Source organism: Zonotrichia leucophrys, chromosome 11, assembly GCF_028769735.1.
Source record: "Zonotrichia leucophrys gambelii isolate GWCS_2022_RI chromosome 11, RI_Zleu_2.0, whole genome shotgun sequence".
In the NCBI taxonomy this organism is placed as follows: Eukaryota; Metazoa; Chordata; class Aves; order Passeriformes; family Passerellidae; genus Zonotrichia; species Zonotrichia leucophrys.
In genome coordinates, this window is record NC_088181.1 from 16,080,511 (window position 1) to 16,105,963 (window position 25,453).

Here is a 25,453-nt window from a genome sequence, read left to right on the forward strand (position 1 = left end):
CAATGCAATGGAGAGTGCCCCAGGACCCACCCTTGCTCGTTCCCCCAGAACCCCAGGATGCATCTCATCAAGTCCCAAGGACTCTATGGAGTCTATGTTCAGGCTTCTCAGATGGCCTTGAACTTGGTTTTCTCCTACAATGAAAAGCACTTTATTCCTCACCTTGAAGTTCAGGGACATGGGAAATGTGGGCAGCATGACTGCAGCAAAAACTGAGCAAAAAAAAAAAGTCAAATGTCAAAGAAACCCTGTCAGCCCTCCATGTGGATTATTCCTGAAGTATTGGGGGTGGGGGTGCACATTTGTTTAAGTTCTCCTTTTCTAATCAATATACCTCTGGGAGCTATTTTTTTTTTTCCAGATTGCTTGCCATATTCTGCTCCAGTTGTGCCTTAGCTCTCCTGATCCCACTCCTATATCTCCAAGCACCATCCCTATATTCTCTCCTATGGATATGTATCCCTGCTTCCAGTGCCAGTACATTTCTTTCTTGCTCTCCAGTCAGACCAGAAGGGTCTTATTCTGCTTCTTTGGTCTCCTGCCTGATTTCTTACACATGAGAATCAAAGAGTTTTTGTGCTTCAAGGAAAAGATGCTTAAAGAGCTGCCAGCTCTCTTCTCTCCTCCTCCTTTATCCCCAAGGGCAGTCAGTTTCCAGGAGTTCTCATTCAGTAATGCCTTCAACAAGTGACAGTGCGCTCTCCTAGGAAATGCACTTTATTCATCTGGACCATATCCCTCGAGATGACAAATTGAAATACACAAAGGATTTCTTTTATTGTTCTGCCTCATGGTTATTCTACCAGTTTACTTTTATGAGAAAATGTTTTTGATAAAGAAATCATTTAGCACTCGAGCACAGCAGGAGTGTGGATATGGGAATGTGGGCAGGGGAGGCATGCAGGGGTGATGCCAGATGTGTAAAAAAATGCACTTTTGGCACTTGTGTTAGGTGAGGGCTCTCCCTGTCTGGCTGGGGTTATGTCTTCCTGCAGAGCTAAGAACTACACCAAGGACTTACACTAAGTTATTTCACCACTTCAAGAGGGGCAGATCCCTATGAACTCTTTCCAGTTGTCCATTTACTTCTTGGTGCTACGCCTGTTTTGTGTTTTCCTTTTTTCCTGTGGTTGTTGTCCCTGCATTAGTTAAGAACTGCCAGTGTTTCCAAAGAACTACCACTATTTCACCATTGCCTCTGCTACAGAGACTTTAAGCCTGAAATAAATTCCAAATCCCAAAGGTTCATTGTAATAATTTCCCTCAAATCCCAGTAGAATATTCTTGATTTCAAGTTGCTTGCAGTAACAAAGGTTTTTATTCTTTCATTATGAGTTTGGTTCCCATTTTATACAAAAAGCAAGACGACGGACTTCCCTGTGCTTTGTGAGATTTCCCGCAGCGTTTCTGGTGTTTTTTACAGCCGGGAATAGTTGGCAGTGCCATTGGACACAACCCGGGCCTGGGGGGCCAGGGGTGGGCTGTTCCGGGCTCTGGGGCTGCTCTGGGCTCTGACCCGCCCCGGGGCGGCGCTGGGGGCGGGAGCGCTGCGGGTTCTGGAAGGTTCCGCGGGGAGTGGGCGGTAGGGCGGTCTGTGGAGCCAGGGATGGGCTGTTCTGGGCTCTGACCCGCCCCGGGGCGGTGCTGGGGGCGGGAGCGCTGCGGGTTCTGGAAGGTTCCGCGGGCGGCTCATGGAGCCAGGGATGGGCTGTTCTGGGCTCCGACCCGCCCCGGGGCGGCTCTGGGAGCCGGGAGTGCTGGGGGGTTCTGGAAGGTTCCGCGGGCAGCAGTGCGGCAGGGCGGCCCATGGAGCCGGGGATGGGCGGTTCTGGCCTCCGACCCGCCCCGGGGCGGCTCTGGGGGCGGGAGCGCTGCGTATTCTGGAAGGTTCCGCCGGGAGTGGGCGGCTGTGCGGCGTGCGGAGCCGCACAGTGCTGGAGAGCGAGGTCAGTGGGCTTGTTCCTACGGGAAGCAGCGTGGAGCTGTGGCAGGACAGAGGGAAATGGGGACTGGGAATTGGGAGTAAAGCGAAGAAGGTGTTTCTAAAGGCGCTGTTCGTCGCTCGGTGGAGCTCGGCTGGCAGAGGGATAAAGGGCTGTGTGTCCGGGAGTGTCTGCGCACTCCGGGATGGCTGAAAGGCTCCTTCTTCCTTCCCTAGGTCTGTGTTAGTGCAGCAGGTGGGGCGAGAGGTTTAGTGATGTACAGCATTTTTACAGGTTAAATACTGTCTAGTGGTAGGTGTGGGATTTTAGCAAGCGTTTGTTTCCCTCCTCGGTTCTTAACAAAGCGGGAATGTTACTTGGAGCGGGCTGGGAGAGCTGATCCTGTGTGTGGCTGTGTTTCCAACCTGCTGCGTTCATCGGCCATTTAGTGGGCTTGCACTAATGAACCTGAGACTTCAGCTGAAGTTATTTATGGCCTTCGCGTGTTACTGCTGAAAGAAAAGTCTACTTTAATATCGAAGGCAGCGCTGATAATCTCTTGGTGCAGTATAACGGTGCAGGGTAAGAAACAAGTGCCTAACTCAGGAGCTTTGTTTGTGTTAAGCGATCTTGGGTGATGCTTCAGCACTCGTTTCAGCTCTTCCATTGTCATGTTAAATGGGAATGGTCACTGCTGTCCCTTACAGCTTGTCGCCGTGCGTCACCTTAGGGTAGCGCTGTTGCTGCTGGGTTCTGGCTTGTTCAGCAGTAGTTTTGGAAATGGAAGGACAGTGTATTCACTTTCCTTTTCTGAAATATTTAATTAGGCATCTGCTTTAATTGTAAATCCGTGTAAGTTGTAAGCTAGACCCTGCTGTGATGATACCACGATGTGATTCCACGATGTTTTGGTTTGTGCCAAAATGAATTGCCAGTTATTTGCTGGAAGTTTCATTATTCTGTTGTAACTCCTCGGTCTGGTATGTACCACTGCAGACAGATGTAGTGTGAAATGCTGATAAAAATCTGTGATATTAAACTTGTTCGCTAAGTTTTGGATTCCTCTTTTGTATTAGGCTGAGGGATTTTTTTAAAGTTGTAAATATTCTCTTCTGGTGTTCCTGCTCATTTGATTGTGTAGGTAGGTTGTAAAAGCACTTGTCTGTGATCAGGCTATTTCTGCTGGCCTTTGAATGGAAGAAATGCAGCATGGACGGTAAATCCTAATTAGGCTTTAACATGGTCCCTCACTAAGAAAGCTGGTTTGAACGCTTTGAAACATGTAAATCATAAACAATAAATTGCTAAAACTATTAATTCTGAGATAAGTAGTAAAAATTTATAGGTTTGCTTTAGGTGTGTGATCTTCAAATAGGCTTTGAAAAAATGGTGGGGATCAGAATGGTTCATCAAATGTTTTCTTTTACAGTAGTGATAAGAGAGACACAGGAGATAAACATGGAAGTCATAGTATTAAAGGTATGTTGTTTGTTTTTTTTTTTAATCTAAAGGATTGATTTCTGTTTCCATGTGAATTTCTTGAGGTCACAATTACAAAAAAGTTGCCTGTGCATTTCCATTCACCAGCATTTCTTTGCACTTGTGGAGTCATATTTGGGTTATATGTACTTTGTCATTTTCTAAGGTCTTATTTTTATTGTTTTTATTGTGAAATGCGTGAGTTGGTGTGTGAATTAACACGGGCAGGCAGCCAGAAAAACCATAAAACCACAGCTGAAATAACGAAAATATGTTTAACTGGAGGATCTGGGGCACACCCAGGTGGACACTGGCGGCTCAGCCCATCCCATCCCAGCAGGATTCATCAGGAACCCTGTGAGCTCCCCTGTGCTTTTTATGATCTCTGAGCTTTGATCTTTCTCCCAACATGGATCTCACCATGTCCGTGAGAGTGCCTCCAGGCCTCTCCAAATACCTGTATTACCTCTACATAGAAATTCTGCTTCTCAAAACAGACAAGCAACAGCAGTAGGCATAATAGATGGGATTTCCCACTCTAATATTCTCCAGGCCTGAGGACTTCATATGGAAGTAAAAACCTTTGTCTTTGCACTTTTTCCACTGTTTGGTTTAACCAACTTTTTAGATAATGCTGCTCCCTTGTAGACCCCCCCATGGTGTTTGTTGCAGTGCTCAAGAAAGTTGGAAGCTGAGAAGCCATTTCACGAACTAATGCTGTGAAGGTGAAAGATGTTTCACGTATTAACATTCTGTATCTCAGTGTCAGTCACCATAATTTTGAAGATGCCCTGTGAAAATCAAGTTTTATTTTTACATCTGCTCAGATATTCTTAAAAGTCAGTAGTATGTGTTCTCTGCTCCTTGGCCCAGGCTGAGGATCCAAGTTGCTTTTGGATTGCTGTGAGAGAACCTGTGCCTGGTGTAGTCGGTGAAACTGTGTATGAAAACCTGAATGCTGAAATGGAACAGTTTTATACCTCTTACAAAGGTACAGATGAAGTAAAAGAAGAGGAGATTAAAAAAGGCCAGGTAAGATCATTGCTCTAGATAGAAATAATCTATTATTTGAATCTGTTTGGTGGTGAAGAATCAAGTATATGTTGGTTTGGGTTTTTTTGAATTTTACACACAAAACCAGATATAGCATCTCTGTGAGTTGTGTTTTCTCATCTGTAAGCCTTCTTACTGTGAGCTATAAAGTTTGCATTTTGCAAAGAAAATGGAAGGCTGTGTAATAAATACTGTGTCCTTGCCTTTGAGTGTTACTGGGGCTATGTGAAAGAAGCTGCTGTCTTGTTCTTTGTCTGTGCTCAGGTTTATGTGGTTTTCAGTGAGGAGCTGAAGTGCTGGTGCAGGGCTCTGGTGCAGTCAGTGTGGTGCCAGGCAGATGGTTACCAGCTCAGCTGTTTCCTCGTGGATTATGCCAAGTACTGCTATGTTCCATCAAAGAGGTGAGTGTTTTAGTTATTGTCATGTATTTTTTAATACATCACATGTAATAAATTTGTAAGTAGATACAGCTGCTGTTAATATTTATTTAGTTAATGGTTTGGTTTAATTGAGGTGTAGGTTGTGTCCACAAGCAGCTGCTCACCACATGATACACTAAGTGCAAACCAGTCCTTATTTTGTGATAAAGATGCTTTCCATTTTAGGTTTTGCTTTTTTAAAGATTTAGAATAGAAGTGTCAGTCTTTTGTGATTGAGATGTGTGATTGCTGGTTAAAACGTACCTTTATATTCTCTTCTTATTTAATAATTTGTTATGTGCAAAAAAAAAAATACCGTGGCCAATGAAGTTTGGGCATAAAAACCATCTGCAGAAGCAGGGTTTCACTTACTGCAACAGCTTTTGAGGTCTAAACAGAAATATAGGGAGGTTTTCCCACTGCAGTTGAACAGCTTGTTTACTAAGAGCTGACAGTTTGTGTTGTCATGGTGTCAAAAAAAGGTGAGTTTTTCACAGGTTCTGAGTGCTTGATGAAATGAGTGTAAAACCTTGTGTTTTTAACATCTTGAAAAATATATTCTTGTGTTTCAGAGCAAGCTAGTCCAGCTCTTAAAGTTTGTCTATTAAAATATGCAACTTGGAGCACAAGAAACTTCACCAAATTAGTTTTGGTAGTATTGCACAAAATTAGAACTTACTTAAAGTATTTTAAAATAAATAATGTTTTAAGTTGAGTGTTGATTTGTTGAAAAACAACTGTTGTTTTGTTGGAAACAACTTGATAATGGGTAAAATACCATGAAGATGCTTAGAAGATGAGTAGCAAGAAGACTTGAAACTGCAGTGGCAAAGGATCAGAAAGATTCCAGGTTACTGGGATGTGTATTGATACTAAATGAATAGAAGTGCAGTCCTGTTCACCAGTTGGTCCTGATGGCACCTCTTAGAGTAAGACAGTGGTATCAAGGTGGGAGCCAGTGGGATCCAAACTCCTGGAAGAACTGTGTTGTTAAATTCAGGGTAACAGGAGGTGGTTTGTGAGACCAGTGACTTCTGGAGAAGAAATTCTGCCCTGTAAAATGAGATAATTTCCACTTTGTTTTGCAGCATTCGAGTTTTACCAGGAGCATTTGCAAAGATCCCACACAGAGCAAAGAAGTGTCGGCTGCACTGCACGAAGCCTCTGACACTGCATATTGACTACTGTGAAAACACTGCCAAAATAGGGTAAGGAGAGCTAGGAAATACCTTCTGTTTGTGCATTTCTGAAGTGTGAGGGTTCAGTGGAGAATTTTTTAGGAGGGATTATATTTCAAGGGGAAACCCACAGTATTCTCATAGTAAACGTAGAACACAGAACTGTACCAGCTACAAAGAGAAAAATCAACTCTCTTCCAGCTGAGAGGACAAAGCTCCCCAGGGTACTGGTGGAGTCACCAACCCTGGAGGGATTTAACAGGTGTATAGATGTGGCACTAAGGGACATTGTTGAGTGGTGCTGAGTTAGTGATCCTGGGGTTTTTTTCCAACCTAAATGATTCTGTGATTTCTTCATATCTTATATTTGGTGCACTATGATACCTTGACAAAACGTCTTTTAATTTTGATCAGTTCATAATACTGGTGAACTGGAACAATATTACCAAACTAAAGTGATGTGCTGAGTAATCAGATTCTGCTGATTTGTGTAGCTGTGCACTTCATAAGAATTTTTATGATTTAGAGCTTTGTGCTAATATAGAATTTTTTTTAATTACTGTTTTCATGTTTGATAATCTGAAAAAACTGGTTGTGTTTATTTTCCTAGACCAGCCAAAAGATGGGATACTGCTGCCATTCAGCATTTTCGAAAGCTTCTTGAAGGTAAATAGCACTTCAGTTTTGGGAAAAATCAGTTGTTAGGGAAATACAGTGCTGGTGTACAAGTCCATTATACTTGAGTATACTTGATTATATTTACAAATGCTGTTTGTTAAAAACAGTAAGAAAGGAGCTGCCTAAGTATGGCGTGACTAAGGCACAAGTACTTCTGGAGCTGTATTTTGGGTATTCTGGGCTTCATGCTGCATGAATTTTGGTACTTAAATTGTGTTTAGGCTAGATTAGGCTAACTGAGGGAGCATTCATGTCACATTGGTTTTGAAGATTGGAACCATTTTGTGTATTCAGCATGAGACTGAATGTGCATCACAGCTGTCCTGCATGTGCAGAGGTGCTTCAGGACTTGGATTAGGTGTGTTTGCCCACATGAAGTGTAACAAAGCTGTCAGATGTGCAAATACAACTTCTTTCAAGAAAAGGAAATGTCACCCTTGGAAAGCATGTGCTGGTGCCCCAGACTGACAGAGCCCAAGAGCAAACCAAGACTTTCAGTGTAGAACTAAGAGTGGTTTGTCTCAAGAGGTTGTTCATGTGTTTCAGCTCTCAATCCTCCTCCAAAGACTAAGGATGAGTTCCTTTTTGGAGCTTTTAAGTTTTTATTGTTAAATTCCTCATTTCACTTAGGTGCAATAACAAGTGTTATATATTTTTAATTGTGATGCCTGATTTTGCCCGTGTCAGTCCAAGTGAAGAATGCTGACAGTGTGATAGGGGTTTAATCTTTTTTTCTTGTGTTTGTTACTGCATTTAGAGGCTACCGAGGTTAAAGCCACAATACAGACAGTAGAAGATAAAGTGTTAGAGGTGTTCCTTTTTGTGACTATAAAAGATGAAAAGGTAAGATACTTTTATATTGCCAACACTATTAGTGTGTAGTTTGCTATTAGTTCAAGACTGGAAAGCTTGGCTTGTGTGTTTTTTTCAGATACAGTAGAAGCTAAATCATTAATTTGTTAGAGGTTTTCATTACATGCTGTTCATTGTAAGCATTACATGCTGTTCATGTACATTGTTCATTTCTCTGGAGAAATTCCAAGAGGCAGAACTTGTATTTTTCTCTTCATTAACTTTTTTTCTTTTTCACTATTGACAAGCAAGTAAAGTCCAGCCGGTATTTAAGTGGATAACTATATGCGTTATTTGGTGTACATCTTGTGGTATCATGTTTGAAGATATTTCAATAAGGCAGCTGCATAATACTGTAAAAATAAATAAAATTTCACACTCTTGCATACAGAGGAGTCCTCCCGGAGCTGGAAAAATTACCAAGTCCAGTTCCACTTGCCAAAATGTGTCACTTGTGTGAAGTCTCTGCTGTAGGTACTGCCAGAGTTACACAGCTGTATAGTAGATAGGAGTTGTTTTAGGCCTAATACTGCCTTTTTTTTCTGCCAGATTTTGATGTATGCTGAATCTAAAAGAAACAGAAGCTTCACTGGATCAGAGGGTTCTTTCAGGGCTCATAGAAACAGCTAATTCAGTACATAATTTTGGCCAGAAATCTGGAGCTCAGTAATTAACACCTGTTGAAAGAACATACATGAAGATAGGACTTGGCTTTTTTTTAGACCTAGTATTTGACAGAAAGCATTCACTGGTACTTCTTATATCTGGGGTTCTGTTTAGTTGGATTTTTTGGGTTTTTTAATCATATTTAAAAGTACTGCTTTTGTTTAAATCTTCACATAAATTTTAAACAAATGTGTGTTGGTGTAGCTTACTGCTTGTTGACACTGAATAAAAAAGATCTTGTTTGGGTTTTTTTATAGATCTGTGTTAATGATGATCTGGTTGCCAAGCACTTTGCTCATTACAAGGAAGATGAAGGGACTGCAGGGAGTTCCTCAGATGATTCTGATGATGAACTGTCCTTAAATGCTGAGGGTGTTCCAGTGGAGTTTGTTGGTCCTACGTTTCTTGCCAGGCCAAAACTGCCCTTTGGGGAGGAGGTGTCACCACATCTTGGGCCAGGTGGGACCCACGGTTGGGGGGACAGTCCGACATGCAGCACTTGGTGTGTTTATTTGCATGTGGGGAATGGGAATGTCCTGTCTTGGGTTGGATCCCAGTGGCTGGGACATGTGGTGTCCATCTCTGGCTTTTTATGTGTTCAGATAATCAGAAATGGTTATCTCCATTTTATTTACCTTTTTAGGTCTTGCTGGCTGTAATTCTGTTCCTAAAAAGCCATCCCAAACATTACGCACAGATCTAAATGACAGTACAGTGCCTGTAAGTATTACATTTTGTAATGAATTGTGAAATGCAAGCCAACATAAACATACATAGGCCACATTAGAAATGCTGTAGTCACCCAGCTTGTTGTTTTTAGATGGTTTCCTGAAGCTTGTTTCATCAACATTGTTGCCTTAATCAAAGCAACTTTGAATTTGGAAAAGAATGCTGCAAAATATTTGGAGAATCCCACGTGAGAAAAACACTTTCAACTTTGTGTTTTAAATATTACTTTTGAACAGTATTTTAGTGCTTAAAATGTGTTTCCTTCCTAGGTGGTCAGCACGGTGCCAGATTTGCCTTCCAAGGAAGATAAAGCAGTTCAGACAGAGAGGTGTGGTGCAGTTTGTTAAATATTCAGAATGATTCTGTCATCAGACATTTGGGAGCTGTTGTGTGTTTGCAGTTACTGTTCTTGGGCCTCTAAAGGGCAGAGAGGGAAAGGGAATCTCCATACATGTGCTTTTGGGGAAGGAGTTACCCTGGAAAAATACCAGTTATTTCTAAACAGCAGCTTGACAACAAGGGTGTGGTGAGGAGGTATTATTCTGCACACTAAGTGTGTTAATTTGCTTTATTTTATTTTTGGTGTGATTTATAAAGTTTTTGGATTTAATGAAATAAGAGTGGATCAGTTTGTGCAGTGCTTCCACTGTGCTGCAGGTCAGTTGATGCATATGAAGGAAATCTCAGGAATATTTCTTCTGTCAGTTTCTAGCTGATGCAAAGATGAGTTGTTCTATGTTTTGGAACTTTAAGAAGCCTTTTTTTTCTACAGTTCAATCAATTTTTCTTCTAATGTCTGGGAATTTAATTTTGAAAAGATTCTGAAAGATTATTTTTACTAAATTTTGCCTTCCAGGGGGTGTGTTTTGATTTCTGCTTTTGTATTGAGGATTTTTCTCATTGGCATAGATATGTCAGAAATACTTGAAGTGAATTGCCTCATGACACTTGGGAAGTAGTGGTGGTATTTATAAATGATGTTTTTCTTTTGAATTTATGTTGTTTTTAATATCTCTGTTTCTCAGGATTCCACAGTTCTTGAATTCCAGTTCCCTTCAGACACATACAGTTGAAGATGAAAAACAGGTATTTCAAACATTAACTTTTATTTAATTTGTCTTGTGCTGCAAACATTTTGGTTTTGGTAGCATTGGGTGTTTGTGGGAGGAGGTCAGGGGCTGACTGCTCCTGCATTGGCCTCTGCAGGCCAGAGCTGAGCCAGCCGAGTTGGGGATGCCTCCCTGCATTTGAGAAAGGGCAAAAACACAGGGAACAGAACAAAAAAGTGTGAGAAACAGTCAATGCCAGGGTCAGAGGAGTAGAGGGAGCTCCATGCAGGTGTTTCTGAAGGGATTGCAGTCTGTGGAGGGACCTGCTTTGGCGCAGAGAAGAGTGAGGGAATGATGGAGAGAAGCTGCCATCTGCACTGTGACTGCTGCCCCTGCCTCGGGCTGCTCCTGTGGGACTGAGTGCCAGCTGTACACAGAGTAGCCACTGCATCTCTTGAGGGGTTTAAGACAGTTAAGACCATCTTTCTTCCTTTATAAATAGCAATAGCAAGTTTTTATCTCGCCCTTGGTCTGTGTAACCTAGCAGTATGTACAAATCATGTTTAAAATTAATTTAGAATTTGATTAATTTACATCAAAATTCCTTTTTTTTAAAATACAGTGAGTGCTTCTGAGTTTTGTGTAAGCTAAACCCCTTTTGGTAAGTATTGCCATTATGATCTATTTGTCTCATGGTTTCAGAGTTTACAAGATGTTGGGAAAGAAAAAGACTTTGTGTTCCTGAGCAAGAAAATTGAACCATCATCAGTTTTGGAAGCAGCACCACTTTCTGATGGTCTGAAAAAGGTAGAGGTGATGATACTACATTGATTATCTTTTTAAGACAAGTGTCATACCTCAAATTACCATAGTAAATACTACAGTAATACCTCAGTTTGATAGAGTAATGTACAAGGTTTATATGGTTGAATAAATGAAGCTTTGGAGAAATGCTATAAGAATTTCACACATTTTTTCTGTGTGAAATTATTAGCCACTGCTATATTATATATATATATATATATATATATATATAGCCACTAGTATATTAGCCACTGCTACAAGTGGATTTAAGTTTTAAAACAGTAATGTAACAGCTGAGCCCAGAAGATGGTTTTTCATATTACCTGTCAAGGACATTTCTTATGTAATGGGTCAAAAGCTTTTAAATCACTTGTTAAACTTTGTCTTGTTTTGTTGTTGTTCAAGTACACTAATTTAGTGTGAAATTCTTGATTTCTGTTTCTGTAGGAACTTGCTTGTAACAAGTTTTCAGGCCCTACCTTCACCCAGTCCTACTGTTGGCCAGCAGCAGCTGGGGGATGTGATGTCGTTGCCATCTCCCATCAGGGAAATGATCCCTTGTTATATATTCCACCAGTTCTTACCCTGCTGCAGGAAAATCACTACCAAGCCTTGCCAAACATGAGTGGGGTATGTATATATTGGACCAGAGAACCTGTTACTAGTCTGAATATTTGGAATGTATACATTAATGTCCTCTTAGTGTATCTTCATGATGCCTGCCAGTTTCTGTAAGGCCTCTGCTTAGAGGCCTTGGGTGGACTCTGTAAATGGGGCAAGTCCCAAACTTAGTTTTAAAGCAATCCCCAGCAAGTGGTTCATGCCCTGGCACTTAAATACACAATGGAGCTTTGTTTCTGCATGAGTAGTATGTACTTATTAAACTAAAATTGGTATTAGCTGTTTCAAATACTACAATGCATTTTCTAGCTTCTGTTAGATCATAGAATTACTGAGGTTGTAAGGGACCTCTGAAAATGGCCCAGTACAACCCTAGTAAGACAAGATTCTTAAGGTTCTGTATTTCTGTCTAACTAATGTTGTCAATTTTTGTACCTGTGTATATAGCCACTAGCACTGGTTTTATGTCCTGGATGGAAGAAGGCACAGCTTGTTTTTGACCTGCTGAAAACGTACAGGAAGGGCTGCAGACACCTTCATCCAGTGCTGATAACCCTCGGGCAGAACAAGGAAGCAGCCAGCCAAATGGAAATCCGAGGCTGTAAGAACACTTTGTCATCATCTTTGTTATGCCTGAAGGCAGTGTGGGCTGCCTTAATTGCAGGAGCATGTGAAGGAACAATTTCTCCTTCTCAGGTTCTCGATTTACTTGTTTAAATGGTGGTTTACAATTTGCTGTTACACAAAGTACTGAGCATTTATTGTGTCTAACTCAGTAGCATGCGGAGGGTGCTCCACAGAGAAGCAGCATAAAAATAATGAAAAAGCTGTTGGGAGACTTGCCCTGCTTAGATATATTGTACTTAGATATATATACTTAAAATATTTAGGTGTGTTCTGGTTTGGTGCCTTTGTTTAATACCTGCATTTTCAAAAGTGGCTTTTGTTGTGCCAAGAGAATAAGAACTGTGGATAGAACTATGAAGAATTGTGTAAAACCCCATTTCAGTAGTTGGTATTTTTTCATCCATTGTTCTGCTTGAGCCTGGTGGGTGAATTCAGGCCTGTAAGCAGCAGAGCTGTTGGTGTAATTGCACCAGTGGAGGTTTGTGTGGTTTTATTTCTATGTGTAGATAGGTACCAGCTACAGTGTGTGCTTTATTCTACTGTTGAAACTGAACTTCCCTGAAATTGCTCTTGCATATATTTATAAATATTTCCTTTCTGGCTATTTGGTTCTGAAGGTTTTACCTCTACTTCCAGTACCTTACTGGAAAATGAGATGCCATCCTGCTTTGTAGACTTGCTAACCTTCAGACATTTCACTGGATTTAAAAATATCAGAGCCTCACAAACTCATGTCTTAGAAAACTTGCAGGAGTAGAAAAGTATGAACTCCCCAGTTTTGAGACGATGAATCTGAAATACAAATGTGACCATTCTTAATAAAGCTGCCATGTCCTTTGTTGTCACAGTAATACTCTTCCAAGTGGTAAGTTAACAGTAACAGTCTTTCCCTCCACCTTGTAGGTGAAGTAGTAGTGACTACACCATACAACCTCCTGAGACTGCTGGAACACAACACTGGGTTCTTGTGTAGGCTTTGCCATCTTGTTCTTGATGAGATCGAGGTGCTGTTTTCTGACACTTCTGAACAGGTAAATGCCTTACACAGCCCCTTGGCAAAATGCTGTTCCAGTTGTGCATGAGTCTGGAACAGTTGCACACACTGAGGAAAAAAAATCCTGGAAGTGGGTTTATTGTGAACCCCTTTTTTTATTTTACTTTTTATTTTTGTATTTGCAAATTACTGTGTTGGCAGGTCGGGCTTGTCTTCTAGTTACCACCTGGTTTTTGCTGAATGTCTCTGCCCTCTCAGATCTTTGTCTAGGCTTTTTATATTAGAGATTTCAACAGATATTTTTCCTGAGATTTCCATCTTCTCTGGACAGAATCGTGCATGCACATGGATATGCTGTCCTGTTGCTTTCTTTTGCTTCAGAAGTCATGCAGAGAATAGGATAAAAGTGTACATACCAAACTGTTCTTTTGAGGGATGAGACTTGCAGTTTGCTGTGGTAGTGGCTTTGTGATTGGGAAAAACAATGTTCTCAAACTCTGGTTTTTTTTCTGGTTTTGCTGGAATATTATGAGAGGAGAGAAAAAAAAATCTCTTTCCTTCCTAGGTGTTTACCATACTGGATTTTTACAAGAAGGCCACTGCTCGGCCACGGGGGAATCTGCCACATCAGATCATTGCTGTGGGAACTCAGTGGAATAAACATATCACACCCTTGATAAAGGAGTTCATGAATGATCCTCACATTGTGATAACTCTTATTGAGGAAGCTGCCATCTTTGGAAATGTGCAACAGGTAAAACTTTGGAAAATGTGTCACTGCTTGGATATGTGGCTGGTGCTGGTTTATTGGAAGCAGGTGGTGCTGCAGTGCTGCCTCCCAGTGTGAGCTGAAGTTAGAAATCATGTGCAGGTGAGTCACTGAACAAGCTGGAGGTCTCTTGCTTTCTTTTATAGGACTGAAATGCACACAGTCCCTTGACTATTTTGTGGTTAGTGCAAATGGGTCTAAATTTGAGATGTATTTGCAAACAGTACAGTTCTTGACCAGAATGTTTTTGCAGTTGTTAGCTGTGGCTGGCAGAACTACAAGTTAAGGAGTGCCAAGGCAGATCAAGTAAAGCATTTGGTTTGCTGCTTTCACACAATACCAAACTCTTGACCTCACATTTCTAGAAGGCCTATTATGTATTCTTAGGTATCTTTTTAATTTAGTTTCCAGTCAATGTGGTATAGCCCTGAGGAATAACACAAAATGGTTTAAGTTTGATTTGAATTACAGCATGTCTCAGCATGGTATCATTTGTGGCTTTTGAATGTTGGGAAATCTCCAAAAGTAGATAGCCATAACATGTAAGGAAACTCAAAACACAAAAGTTTTAGTGAGAAACCTTAATGATTGAGCAGAACTGAAAGTGTCAGTGTGTGTATGCATCAAGGTTAGGATTAGGAAGAATTACACAGTAAAATATGTATGGGTTATATGAATTAGCAGCTCTGTTCTGTGTTTGCTTTTAGGTGGTGCAGCCCTGCATAAGCAGCAGCAGAACTGCTGAGTTACTCAAAATCTTGGATTTTACCCAGAGGAATCTTCAGAAAGTGCTGGTCTTCACTGACTCAGTAACTGAAGTAGAGATGATTCATAAGGTAAGAAAGTATTTAAACTTAGATAAGCAGAGTTTTTTTTAAGTTGGTAACAAATTAAAATATCTTGGCTTCTGAGAATAAAGGTGGGATGTGAATTTGGAAGTTAATCATGCCTGCTAAAAGTAACCCCAGACTGACTGTCAGCAAATAGCTGACATAGATCATGTGATACTTAAAGGATTCATTTCTGATGTAAATATTGGTGCATCTGGAATGTTTATTCTTTGGTGATTGTTACTGGAAGCAAATCTCTATTTCTAACACATTTCCCTTGAATATTTGAGGGTTCAAACGTATCAAAACCAACCCTGCCACCACTTCAAAAAAAGTGCTTGTTAATGTTAAAATAGGATTGAATCTGTTAATAGTGATTCTTGTTGGACAAGAATTCTTTGCAGACCAACTTCAAATCTTTTACATGGCCCATGAAAATATTTCAGGGGTTCACGTGATGAAGGGTACTTGTTCTGAGAGACTGAAACATGAATCTGCATGTTGTTAGATAATGAAATCAGAACACATTAAGGAGGGGAAAAGCTTGACATTTTTATTTTCTTAAATGTCTGTCTAATGTATTAAACATGAGAATGTGAGCTTGTCGTTTTCTTTTTACACAAGAAATTAATGAACCTTTTTCATATAAGCAACCTAAATTTCATTAGTTCTTTCATTGTATCTCTACAGTAAGATGTGCTAAATTCTAGTAAGAGATGCTGCCTCTTAGATTTGATTGGAGCAAGTACTGCAGCATTGCAGGAATGCATAACTTGTTACTTTGCCGTGCAGGCACTGAAGAGCAACTCAATAGTTTCCTTGAAAAAGCATAAAGAGAGCAAGTGTAATGCTGAGTGTGTCTTGGAGAGGTGGAGAAAAATGCACAGTTCTGGCACTCCTGCTGTGTTAGGTGAGGATTCTCTGTCTGGTTGGGATTGTATCTTAATGCAGAGCTGAGATCTGCACCAAGCACTTACACTGGGTTATCTCACACTTCCACAGGAGCAGATCCCTGTGAACTCTTGCCAGTTCTCTGTTTACTTCTTAATGCTACAGGGCTTTGGGTTTTTTGGGTTTTTTTCCATTTCTCCTGTTATTACGTTCCCTGCTTAGTTTAAAGAACTACCAATGTTTTCAAAGATTTTCCAGTATTTTACAATTTTCTCTGCTACAGAGGAGATACAAAGTCTGAAATAATTTCCAAACTACAAAGATTTATTGTAATAATTTTCTGTAAGTTCCATTAGGGTTATTTTTCAATTTTTTTGCACTAACAAAGGCCTTTATCCATTTTCAAACTCAATTTGTTCTTTATGCTACATAAAAACAAGAAGGTGGACTTAGCTCTGCACATAGCTGTGAGAACTCCTGCAGTATTTCAGCTGTCTCCTGTCTTACTCCTGTGAATTACTGCGTGGTGCTCAATGCTCTGCATTCTGTGGTGCTGACAGAAAATGGAGAATTCTGTGAGCTTGGCATGAAATGCTGTGTCTGCCATATGCTGATGAGATTTATTGACTGGGGAAATAAAAACCCTTATAGGAATGTATTGGGGAAAAATCCATCTTCCAGCTGGGAGAAGGAAATCAGCTGTGGTGTATGTGATGTGATGCTTCCCATGTTTGAGTTATTAGAGTTACATATCTGTGTAAAACATGTCCTTAGTTTTAACAGATGACTGCCTGCCCTCCTTGGGAATCACAGATGCAGCTTGGGTGATCCATTTCAGTTTCCCATCTGCAGCAGTCTTCGGGCAGCGTCTGCAAAGCTTGAGTGACAACTTCTGCCCTGGAATAAAGGTTTGGGTGAACCTTGACTGGGTGGTGCTACTTTGGGTTATTACTGATGAATGCATAAATGTTTTCCCAAAATATTTCTCATTATTTCTAGGATTCTGCTGTAGATCAGGAAGACATGAAGGCAAAGTCAGTCATTCTGCTGACAGAGAACAGTTCCTGTCATGCACCTGAGATTTTCTACTACTTAAAGCGTGCAGAAGCTGAAATTCCAGAAGAGCTCTATGATTTGACTGCCAGGGTGCAGGAATCTGAGGAAGATGAGAAATTTTCAAGACCCCTGTGTGCTTCTCTGAAAACATTTGGGATTTGCAGGTAAGGAAGTGTCAGTGTTTTGTGCCCTCAGTGATGCTTGCTGCTGATTCCTTGGTGAATTTTCCTGTTGGATGCTTTTATCTAAAACAGGTTTTGCTCCTGATTTTTTTTCTGTTGCCTGTTGCAAGTCACTTAACGGTAGTTTACAACTGAAAGCAGAGAGCTTTTTTCTAAACTTGTGTTTTTTTTAAATGCAGGAACAGAACAGAGTGTCCAGATCGTCATCAAATTAATTTATCAGTAGACATGGCTCAGAATATTGCAGCTGAAATGATAGAAACACCTGAACGTGTGACAGTAAGTTGCCTTGGCCTTTGGTACCAAGAGAAAAAGGTCTTAAACAGCTACTTAGCATGTTACTTTTATTTTTTTATTCCATTAGCCTTTCTGCAGTAGGATTAATGTACTCTTCCTTGCATAAATCAGTGTGCCAGATGTTCTTTGTGTTGTGTTTTGTAGGCAATTCTGAGTTTACCTCAGGTTTTTTTCCTGTGTTGAGGATTGACATTTTGTGGGAAGATGACTTGAGTTCTTTGTATTCATTCCTTTTATAATTTGAGACTGTATATCAAGATTAATGAGGATGAAAGTTTATAGAAACTTACATTTCTTGTAGAGGAAACAGAGTAATCTGTGGGAGTGAGGAGAAGTTGAAGTGGAAGGATTTTTTCTTAGCTGACACGTTTGTGCAAACTGGCTGAAAACTGAGCATTTTCTGGCCTTGGGGTTAGAGAATGTATTTTCATTTATAGTATGCCCGAGAAGTGGGGAGCTCCTGTCTTGTAGGTAGAACATTTGAGTTATTTCCTTCAGAAATATCAGTGCTTCAGAAGATTTTTGCTGTAGGGTGCTGGTTTAGTTAGACTTCTTTTTCAGTAGTTCCACATCCATGAAACCTTCATGGCTACAGGGTTGACTTTGCTACAGTGATTGTTCATATCCCAGTAACAGTTTGTGTCTCCAGCTCCCTTTGAGCTTTATCTGAGGTGCTCTCACAGCAGCATTTTACACATTGGTGTGCACAGCTGTGTGTTTGTAGGCTTTTATTTAAGTCCTTTTGGTGCACAAAAAGCAGTCAGTTCTCCCTGTAAGGCTGGGGAGCGTTCAGAGCAGAGGTGGAGTGGTGCAGAATGTGTGAGTGGTTAATAATAGCCTGGCAGATAATTGTCAGAACTCACTGGTGTTCACTGAGGGTGTTCCCTGAGGTGGAATATCATCACCTGACACCAACAGCTCCTGTTCCATACATTGCTGTCCTGCTGACTGAGCTATTGCCAGTTAGGATTGAGAATAATAACAACTCACTGTTTTCTGAACTATGTGTGTACAACATCTGTCACCTTTTGGGGCTGCAAAGAGGTATGTGATCTGTATATAAAGACTTAAATTACTTAAATTTCATTGCTTTGAGAAATCACCCACCCCTCCTTTTTGCTGTTGTGTTTGATCCTTTCAGATCCTGCCTCTCTTCATTGTACATGCAACAAAGTACTTTGGTCGAATAGTCAGGAAACAAAAGGACCAATATACAGCTGTTGCTAAAGACATGAATGATTACTTCAAGGTACCAGGACACAGGATTTCTGTGAATGCTGTGGAGAAGTCAGTGTTCTATGGGTTACGTGAGGGAGCTGTTTGCCACAGGTAGAATTTTGTTGGCTTTTTACTTGATTCATGTGCATGTATTTATGCAAAGATTTTTTAAAAATTGACTGTTGGGTAAAGAAAAAGTCCCCAAAAGCAGCAAAAAAACCTCTGCTATGCCAATAATGCTTTTAGAAAGCTCTTGCGTACTCTATACTCATGAATGGCTAACAAGATGGTTCCCCACACGTGCACTTGTTTACAGAAGTGGGCTGGGGGAGTATCAGTTTTAAAATTAGGAGTATTAAAAAATATCCTGCACACCTGGTTACCTGAATAACAATTCTCTGTTTCTTTTCCTGCTATATGAAGGGTTCAGGTGGTAGAGACTCCAGCAAAAGATGAAGAAAATGCCTGTAAGGTCACAATTAAATACATAGATGAAGGCAGGACAAGTCAAGTGAACAGTGATCAGCTGCTTCACTTGCCTGTGAAGTTTCAGAGTCTGCCACCTCAGGCTGTGGAAATTATAGTTTGTAGAGTAAAACCCATAGATAATGAAGTCGAATGGAATCCAAAGGTAATAAGCTGGTTTTGCATGGTATTTCCTTTACATTCTTTACCTTCTCTTTCTGTTTTTTTACAGAAAACAGTTACAAACTGTAAGCTTGGGTACCAAACAGCATTGCTTACTAGTATTGACACTAAATACCTGCAGTTGGGGCAGGTTCTGAGAAGGCAAATTTTCTTTTTTTATTTTTCTCTGAAATAATACGGGGGACTTAATGGATTCTGGGGGAGGAACAGGGGATGTGTAGCCTTTCTGAATTGATCTGTGTTTGAGTGATCTTTCATTATCCTTGAAGACTTGTACTGTTCTAACTTAGAGTTAAGTTAAAGTGTGCTACTGTTTTAGTCAAAACTGTGTTGTTGAATACCCATTTCATTGTTAAGCTCAGAAGTTGTTGTTCCGTTGTAATTAAAGTGACTGTAAAGCTGTGTTGGTATCCATACATCTCAAGTGCTGTGATAACTTGTTTTTCCTAGGTGACTGAGCACATCAATCACAAAATTAAAGGAAAAGTTCATCATGCAAAAGTGGTGCAAACCTTGGGAAGGACAGTTTGGGTTGACCCAATGGTAGGTACAGAATGGCAGCACTGGGAAGTCTTAGTATATCTGCACATGGTCCAGGACTATTCCACAAAGGTAGTAAAAAAAGTGTATTTGGGAGGTACTGGTGTTCAGTAGTTTGTGTTGTGAAATCAGTTCTGCAGTTCATTACATTCCACTGGAATAATGAAACTTGGATCCTCCAAGATGGTTTGCTGATATCCAACAACTCTTGAAGTAGACTTAATTTATTTTGTTTACAAATTCTTAATTCTACTCTTACAGCCCTTACACTACCTTGTAGTTGGTTTTAATCTACATTTTTCTGCAAATAAAAAAAGGTCAAAACTTTGCTCCTTCATTTCCTTGATCATAACAGGAAAAATGGCTGCTCTTGTTCTTGGAGTTTTCTTGTTCTACAGTTTCACATCCATTAGCATCAGCAGACTCTCCTTGATTTTGTGGAGTGAGTCAAGTGAAAATTGGATTGGAAAGGGAGAATTATCTGGAAGTCAGTCTTTTCAGTTTCCATGTAGTGTAGCTCAACCTTTCAGCAGTTTCTAGGCTTTGGGGTTTTTGTTGTGTCCCCCACCCCCTCAGCTGTTCTCAGGATGTCTGGCACTCAAAGTTCTTCAGTGCATGAGGTTTGTTATGGCTGTCCCATGGTCAGGGCTGGCACTGTTTACCTAATTGCCATCCTGGTTCTGTTAGGGCACACAGCCAGTTACTGGAGCCATTATCACCTATTGAACATGGGGAGGTTCCTGTCTGAAAATCAGGAAATCCAAATTGCCTGCAGGCATAAGTCAGTAGGGCTACGTTTGAAATCTGACTAAAAGAGCAGCTTTGAGTTGGAGGGAGACCATTGAAGAGCTGTGCTTTCCCTTTGTTTTGCTGTGTAATTCAAGGTTGGGGTTACCCATCTCCCCACGATGAGGATGTGGGTCAATGAGTACAACATTCGGTCTGAGATTCTGTCAACGGGTTTGGGAACTGACAATCCTGAACATGTAGGAGCAATTCAGAAGCTGTGCACGCAGATGCCAGTTGTGGATCATGGACAGAGCTTGGAGCCTTTGTAAGTATTAGCAAATTTTTTTCAGCATCTATTTTATTAAGAGAAAAACTGTATTTAACTGAATATGAATAATATTACTGACAGTGATGTTCATTTAAATGCAGGAACAGTTGTGTTTGCAGTGTGTCTACCTCCCATTAACTGCTCTTTAGCCCCATAACACCAAGGGAAAGAAAATTCTAATTCTAGGAAATACTAACCTAGAATTTGATGCAGTCAGGGAAGTTAGTAACTTTGCTAACTCTATGATTCCTAATTTACTAACTCTGTAGTTAGTACAGAGTTTGAATTTAGATTCTGTCACAATTTATGATGCTCAGTAGCTGGTTTGGATGCTTGCCAGTCAGTCAGTATCTTGTATCTCAGGCACAACCTGTTTGTATTTATTCCTTTCTCCTGGGAAAGGAACTTTAGGATGCTCCATGTCATTGGCAAAGCATTTAATGCTAGGGACCAGACAACTTTACTGTGATGCTGTGTGCTGAAATGTGTGTAATGCAGCTGCTTGGATCATTTTTTTACAGACCTGCTGAGCCTGAGACTACTGTTGTAAAATTGGGAACTGCAGTGCAGGCCTTGTTAATAAGGCAAAGATTAAAGTAGGGGAAGGCAAAGTAAGGTGAAGCTGACTGTCATTTGTGGGTTTTCTTTTAAAACTTTTGTCCTATGTTCAGAAGCACAGAAGAGGACACAGCTGATCTAGAGGAGGTGTCTAGTCCACCAATACAGAAAAATTCTTCTGAAAGCTGTAGCAGTCCTGTGACTCCTCCAAGCAGTAAGTCTTCAGTGCTTTCCACAAGTTTTCAAATGTGAATTCAAGTTAGGTGCTTGATACCAACCCAACAGTCACCCTGGCAGCTGCAGACTGCTCTGGGTACACAGAGCAGCACCATGTGGATGATGTTTGCAGTCAGCCAGAGCAGTCAGGAGATGCTGAGAGTGACTCTTGCTACTCTGTGTGGCTGTCTGGGGAATGCTCTGTCCTTGAGACACTTGGAATTCTTTGGCTGTGAGTGGAACATGTGAGCAGGACATCTCTGCTGTAGAAGGGATGAGAGCTGTGCTGTCCAAGGCCACAGGATTGAAGGGAGTTGAAATAAAGTTGTTCTCAGGGTAATTTTTTTCCCCGAGACTGAGAATGGCAGAAAATGGTGCTCCCCCATTTCTTTTTCATCTAATCTCAAGGATGTGTTTACTTTTCTGTCAGTAGAGGTTTAGAAATGCTTAGGCATAGCAGGGGGACAGGATTACCTGCTAGCAGCTGACACATGGGTGGAAGGTAAGGAAGTTCTAGCAGATAAAAAGACTGAAGTGCTTATTGTAGAAGATTTTTTTCCCCTGTTAATAGTCACACTAATGCCATGTTTTGAGCTGTGGTGTTGACACCACCATTAATCATTTCATTCCTGAAACTTCCCACTAATTCCCTGAATTGTTTGAGGTGTCAAATAATGTTTTGAAACTGGAGAAAACCTTTACCTGACCTGGAAAATAGCATGTTTGGTTAGGTTTTTTTAAATCTTGTAACACCAACTAGAGTGTTTTTGATAATCAAATTTTTTAGTTGAATTATTTACTTCATGAAATCGTTCAGGATAGGAAGTACACAATATAAAAGACAAAGACAATAATTTGGTTACTAGCAAGTTATTTTTGTGATAGTATAGGGAAATTCTGGAAATACCTGGTTTTTGTAGTATAAGGAAGTATAAAAGATGTTTTTGGATGTCTTTTTAGATTATGTAATTCAAACAAAGGAAGCAGAAGACTCTACTGTGCATCAGCAGCAGGGGTAAGAAAACAGTGATTCATTCCCATGTTGGGCTGGTGTCAGGTCTGCATGGCCCAGGCCCCGTGGCTGAGTTTGCTCACAGACAAATTCTGGCTCTGTGTGAGACAGCTTGGCTAAACCTCAGTGCTTTTCTGCTTTGGAAAACACCTAGTAAATGAACTTTCTTTCAGCTGTCATCCACCAATCAAGTGGTTTCAAGATGATGTGAGTGTGACACTGAAGGTACAAATACTGAGAGCAACTGAGAGTAGATGTGAGTTCTGTAGAGAAAAGGTGACTTTCAGGTAGGTTTAAGAAACTTTGGTATAATCAGAAAAATGTCTCTGTTTGGATTTAGTGTTTTTAAACTTACTGTATATTGCAGTGCTTATTCAGAAGGGAAACGTTACGTGGCTGACCTGGAGCTGTACCAGTCAGTAATTGCAGAGAAGTCCACATGTGTGGTTAAGGATACAGAGGCTGTGATTTTACTGGTAAAAGAGAAGAAAGGAACATGGTGCAAATTACTGAAGAACAAGGTGAAGTGAAAATTAATTTGAGAGTTACTGAATGTTCTGAGCATGTTTGCTGTGCATCAGAGCAGGTGTTTCAAACTCTGGTTTTGTCAACAGAATGTTCATGTGTCCTTGGATTTTGAATGCTGGCAAGAGTCTGAAGATGAAACGCCTTTTACAGTTGGTAAGGATTGTATGAATCTGTGTTTATAACACATAAAATGATCAGCATTCTCTCTTTGCATTGCCTTCATGTGAAATACTGATTTTTTCCAGCAGGTTGCTCAGATTCTCTGAAAAGAGCTGAGGGGACCTCTAGAGCAAACTGGAGGCAGCAGGGCACTGTTCTGTCAGCACAGACTAAGGGCACATAGAAGTGGTTCTGAGTGTTTGGTCCAGTCTGTAGTCAAAAGCATTTGGGGCTTGCTGGGTTGGGTCATTGAATAGTATTTATTCTGGAGGTCATTTTTTCCTGATTTATAAAAGTTAACACCTTGTTAATCACTTGCAGGTTCTGGAAAACTGAACTACCCTCCTGCAGGATCTGAGGAGTGGTTTGAGTCCTCAGAAGACAGCGATACAGAAAGTGATGAGTAACTCGGAGGAGAAATTCTTTTCCCTCTGAGAAGAATTGTATTATTGTGAATTAAACAGTTGATGTAATTGTTGATAGTTAATGTAATTGCAGCTTGTTCATGTAATTGCTAATTAAAAATGTTAGTTGCAGTCAGGTTCTAACTGCGCCTAATTGCAACCTTCACCTGAGAAGAGGTACTGGCAAAGCAGTACCTGGTGTAAAAACACTTAAGAGCTGATGTAATCTAATTTTGGTCTTGCTCTGCATCGTGATGACAACAGAAATTACCTACTTGAAAAAACCAGCTGTGGAGCAGATGTTTGCTTTCTCTTGGTTCTGTTCTTCTTTGACTTATTTAATACCTAAATACAATGTAAGGTGTTTGGGGTCTTTTTTGATTTTTTTTTTTTTTGGGCTGGTAGATCAGTCTCCAGTGTGTTATTTAAGGAGATGTAAGTTACCTCTAGTTTTTGTTCCAAAAAACAAGGCCTCTTCTGTGAAGTAAAAGCAGAAAGTGGGTTTAGCCCTACATGCATGCATGCAAAGCACCAGTCTATAAGGAACAGTGTAAAAAATAGCACCACTCTAAGAACACTCATCTGGCCTCAAGGACTTTTTGATCAGCGTTTTCATGAGGAAGAGCTTTCCTGGGGCCTTGCATAAGTGCAGTTACATGTTGGAACATATGTGAGCTTTTAACATTGTTCTGCACTAAGGAATTCAGTGAAATAATTTTCCTGTGTTTTGAAGCCTTCCCTAATGAGGAAGTGATGGCAGTGGGAGGGAGTGAGAGGGTGGAGGAGCAGGTGAGGAAAGGGGTGTCACGCAGAGTCTGTCAAAAAAGGAAGATTGTAGCCGCAAAGTGGCTGACATTTCATAGGAGGGAGAGGTGAAAAAAACTAAGGTTTCTCATTTTTATTATAAATTGATTCTAAAATAGCCCGTTATTCATTATTATATATGTGGGTTTAAAATAGCTAACACTTCTTAGATTGATCAGGTTTGAAAGTACAAATACAACTTTTGTACATATACATTAACAAAAAGTCTGCTTGAAATTGCAAGAAGAAAAGATCCCTCTGAGGTAATTAAAGAACCTTCGCAGCGATTTTGCGGGGTTAACGGCCTAAGCGTCGGGCGCCTCAAAGCGGGTGCTGCCGCCCTGTGGTCCTGTCCGGTACTGCAGCGGCGCCCGCCCCGTTGCTGCTGCCGAGCCGGGCGGGGTTCCGGGACCTGGAGCTCGGCCTTCTTCGGGGGTGCCGACCCCGGAGCACGGACCGTTTCGGGAGTGCCGGGCCTGGAGCACCGCCCGGCTGAGGGGTGCTGGCTTTGGACCACGGCCGCTTTGGGGGTGCTGGTCCTGGGGCGGAGCTCGGCAGGGCCTTTGGGGCTCCGGCCGCCACACAGTCCTCGGGCGGGGACCTCAGTCACCGCTGGGGCTGGCGCTAAACGGGTCCATGTGTCGCCGGCGCTCCCTGAGCCTCCCCTGCTCTAGCCCTGTCGCGACAGCGGCATGTCGCCACTCACACAGAGCTGCTGACCCCCAAGCTTACCAAGCACGGAGAATTTATTTGCGTGCAAGGTCCCGTGGCACGCTTTCATGTCATAGATAGCACACACCTTTCCTAGTGTCTACAAATAATTGGATGGGTATTATGGGCATTAACGTCTTTGAAATGGGTCTTAATGTCTCCACTGACTTTGGGCAGCAGGTTTGTTATCGGGCCGTGGGCTCCTGAGGTAGATAAGGGGGTCTCTACAAGCCTGAACTTCTGAACTGCGGGGTAGAACAGTAGGTTCAAGGGGGAATATGGGGTAGGCAGTTCAGGAAGGCTGTACCTTCCTAGTACCTCGGCCAATAGGGAAGGGAAGGGAGCAGCAGAGCAGCATGTGGCCGGGAGTTTGGGATAAAGGAAGGCGCTGTCCTTCGAAACCAGACAGAGGAAACTTCTTCATTTATTTGAAACAAGTTGAAGAAAAAGTCTGTTTCCTTTTTGGAGATAAACTTCTGGCATTTGTGGATTTTCCTGACAT

The 25,453-nt window shown here is 41.2% G+C and overlaps 1 protein-coding gene across 3 annotated transcripts; it reads left to right on the forward strand.

Annotated features, from left to right (window-relative positions):
* Window positions 1-1,860: 1,860 nt before the first annotated feature.
* Window positions 1,861-23,791, forward strand: TDRD12 (tudor domain containing 12). 3 transcript variants are annotated; one of them, XM_064723115.1, is made up of 31 exons: window positions 1,861-1,946; window positions 3,352-3,401; window positions 4,275-4,433; window positions 4,719-4,855; window positions 5,962-6,081; window positions 6,662-6,717; window positions 7,487-7,572; window positions 8,505-8,706; window positions 8,891-8,967; window positions 9,246-9,304; window positions 10,002-10,062; window positions 10,728-10,832; window positions 11,277-11,459; window positions 11,898-12,051; window positions 12,981-13,108; window positions 13,637-13,825; window positions 14,548-14,676; window positions 15,463-15,580; window positions 16,336-16,469; window positions 16,561-16,781; window positions 16,979-17,078; window positions 18,238-18,425; window positions 18,738-18,945; window positions 19,413-19,505; window positions 20,387-20,556; window positions 21,231-21,331; window positions 22,294-22,348; window positions 22,519-22,632; window positions 22,713-22,866; window positions 22,960-23,026; window positions 23,354-23,791. In XM_064723115.1, the coding sequence occupies exons 2-31, from the start codon at window positions 3,381-3,383 to the stop codon at window positions 23,437-23,439; spliced, it is 3,675 nt and encodes a 1,224-aa protein (XP_064579185.1). In that variant the 5' UTR covers window positions 1,861-1,946; window positions 3,352-3,380; the 3' UTR covers window positions 23,440-23,791. The 3 variants fall into 3 exon arrangements, with proteins under 3 accessions (XP_064579185.1, XP_064579183.1, XP_064579184.1); XM_064723113.1 differs by having other exon boundaries at window positions 1,896-2,158; XM_064723114.1 differs by having other exon boundaries at window positions 1,896-2,158; window positions 3,355-3,401.
* Window positions 23,792-25,453: the final 1,662 nt, after the last annotated feature.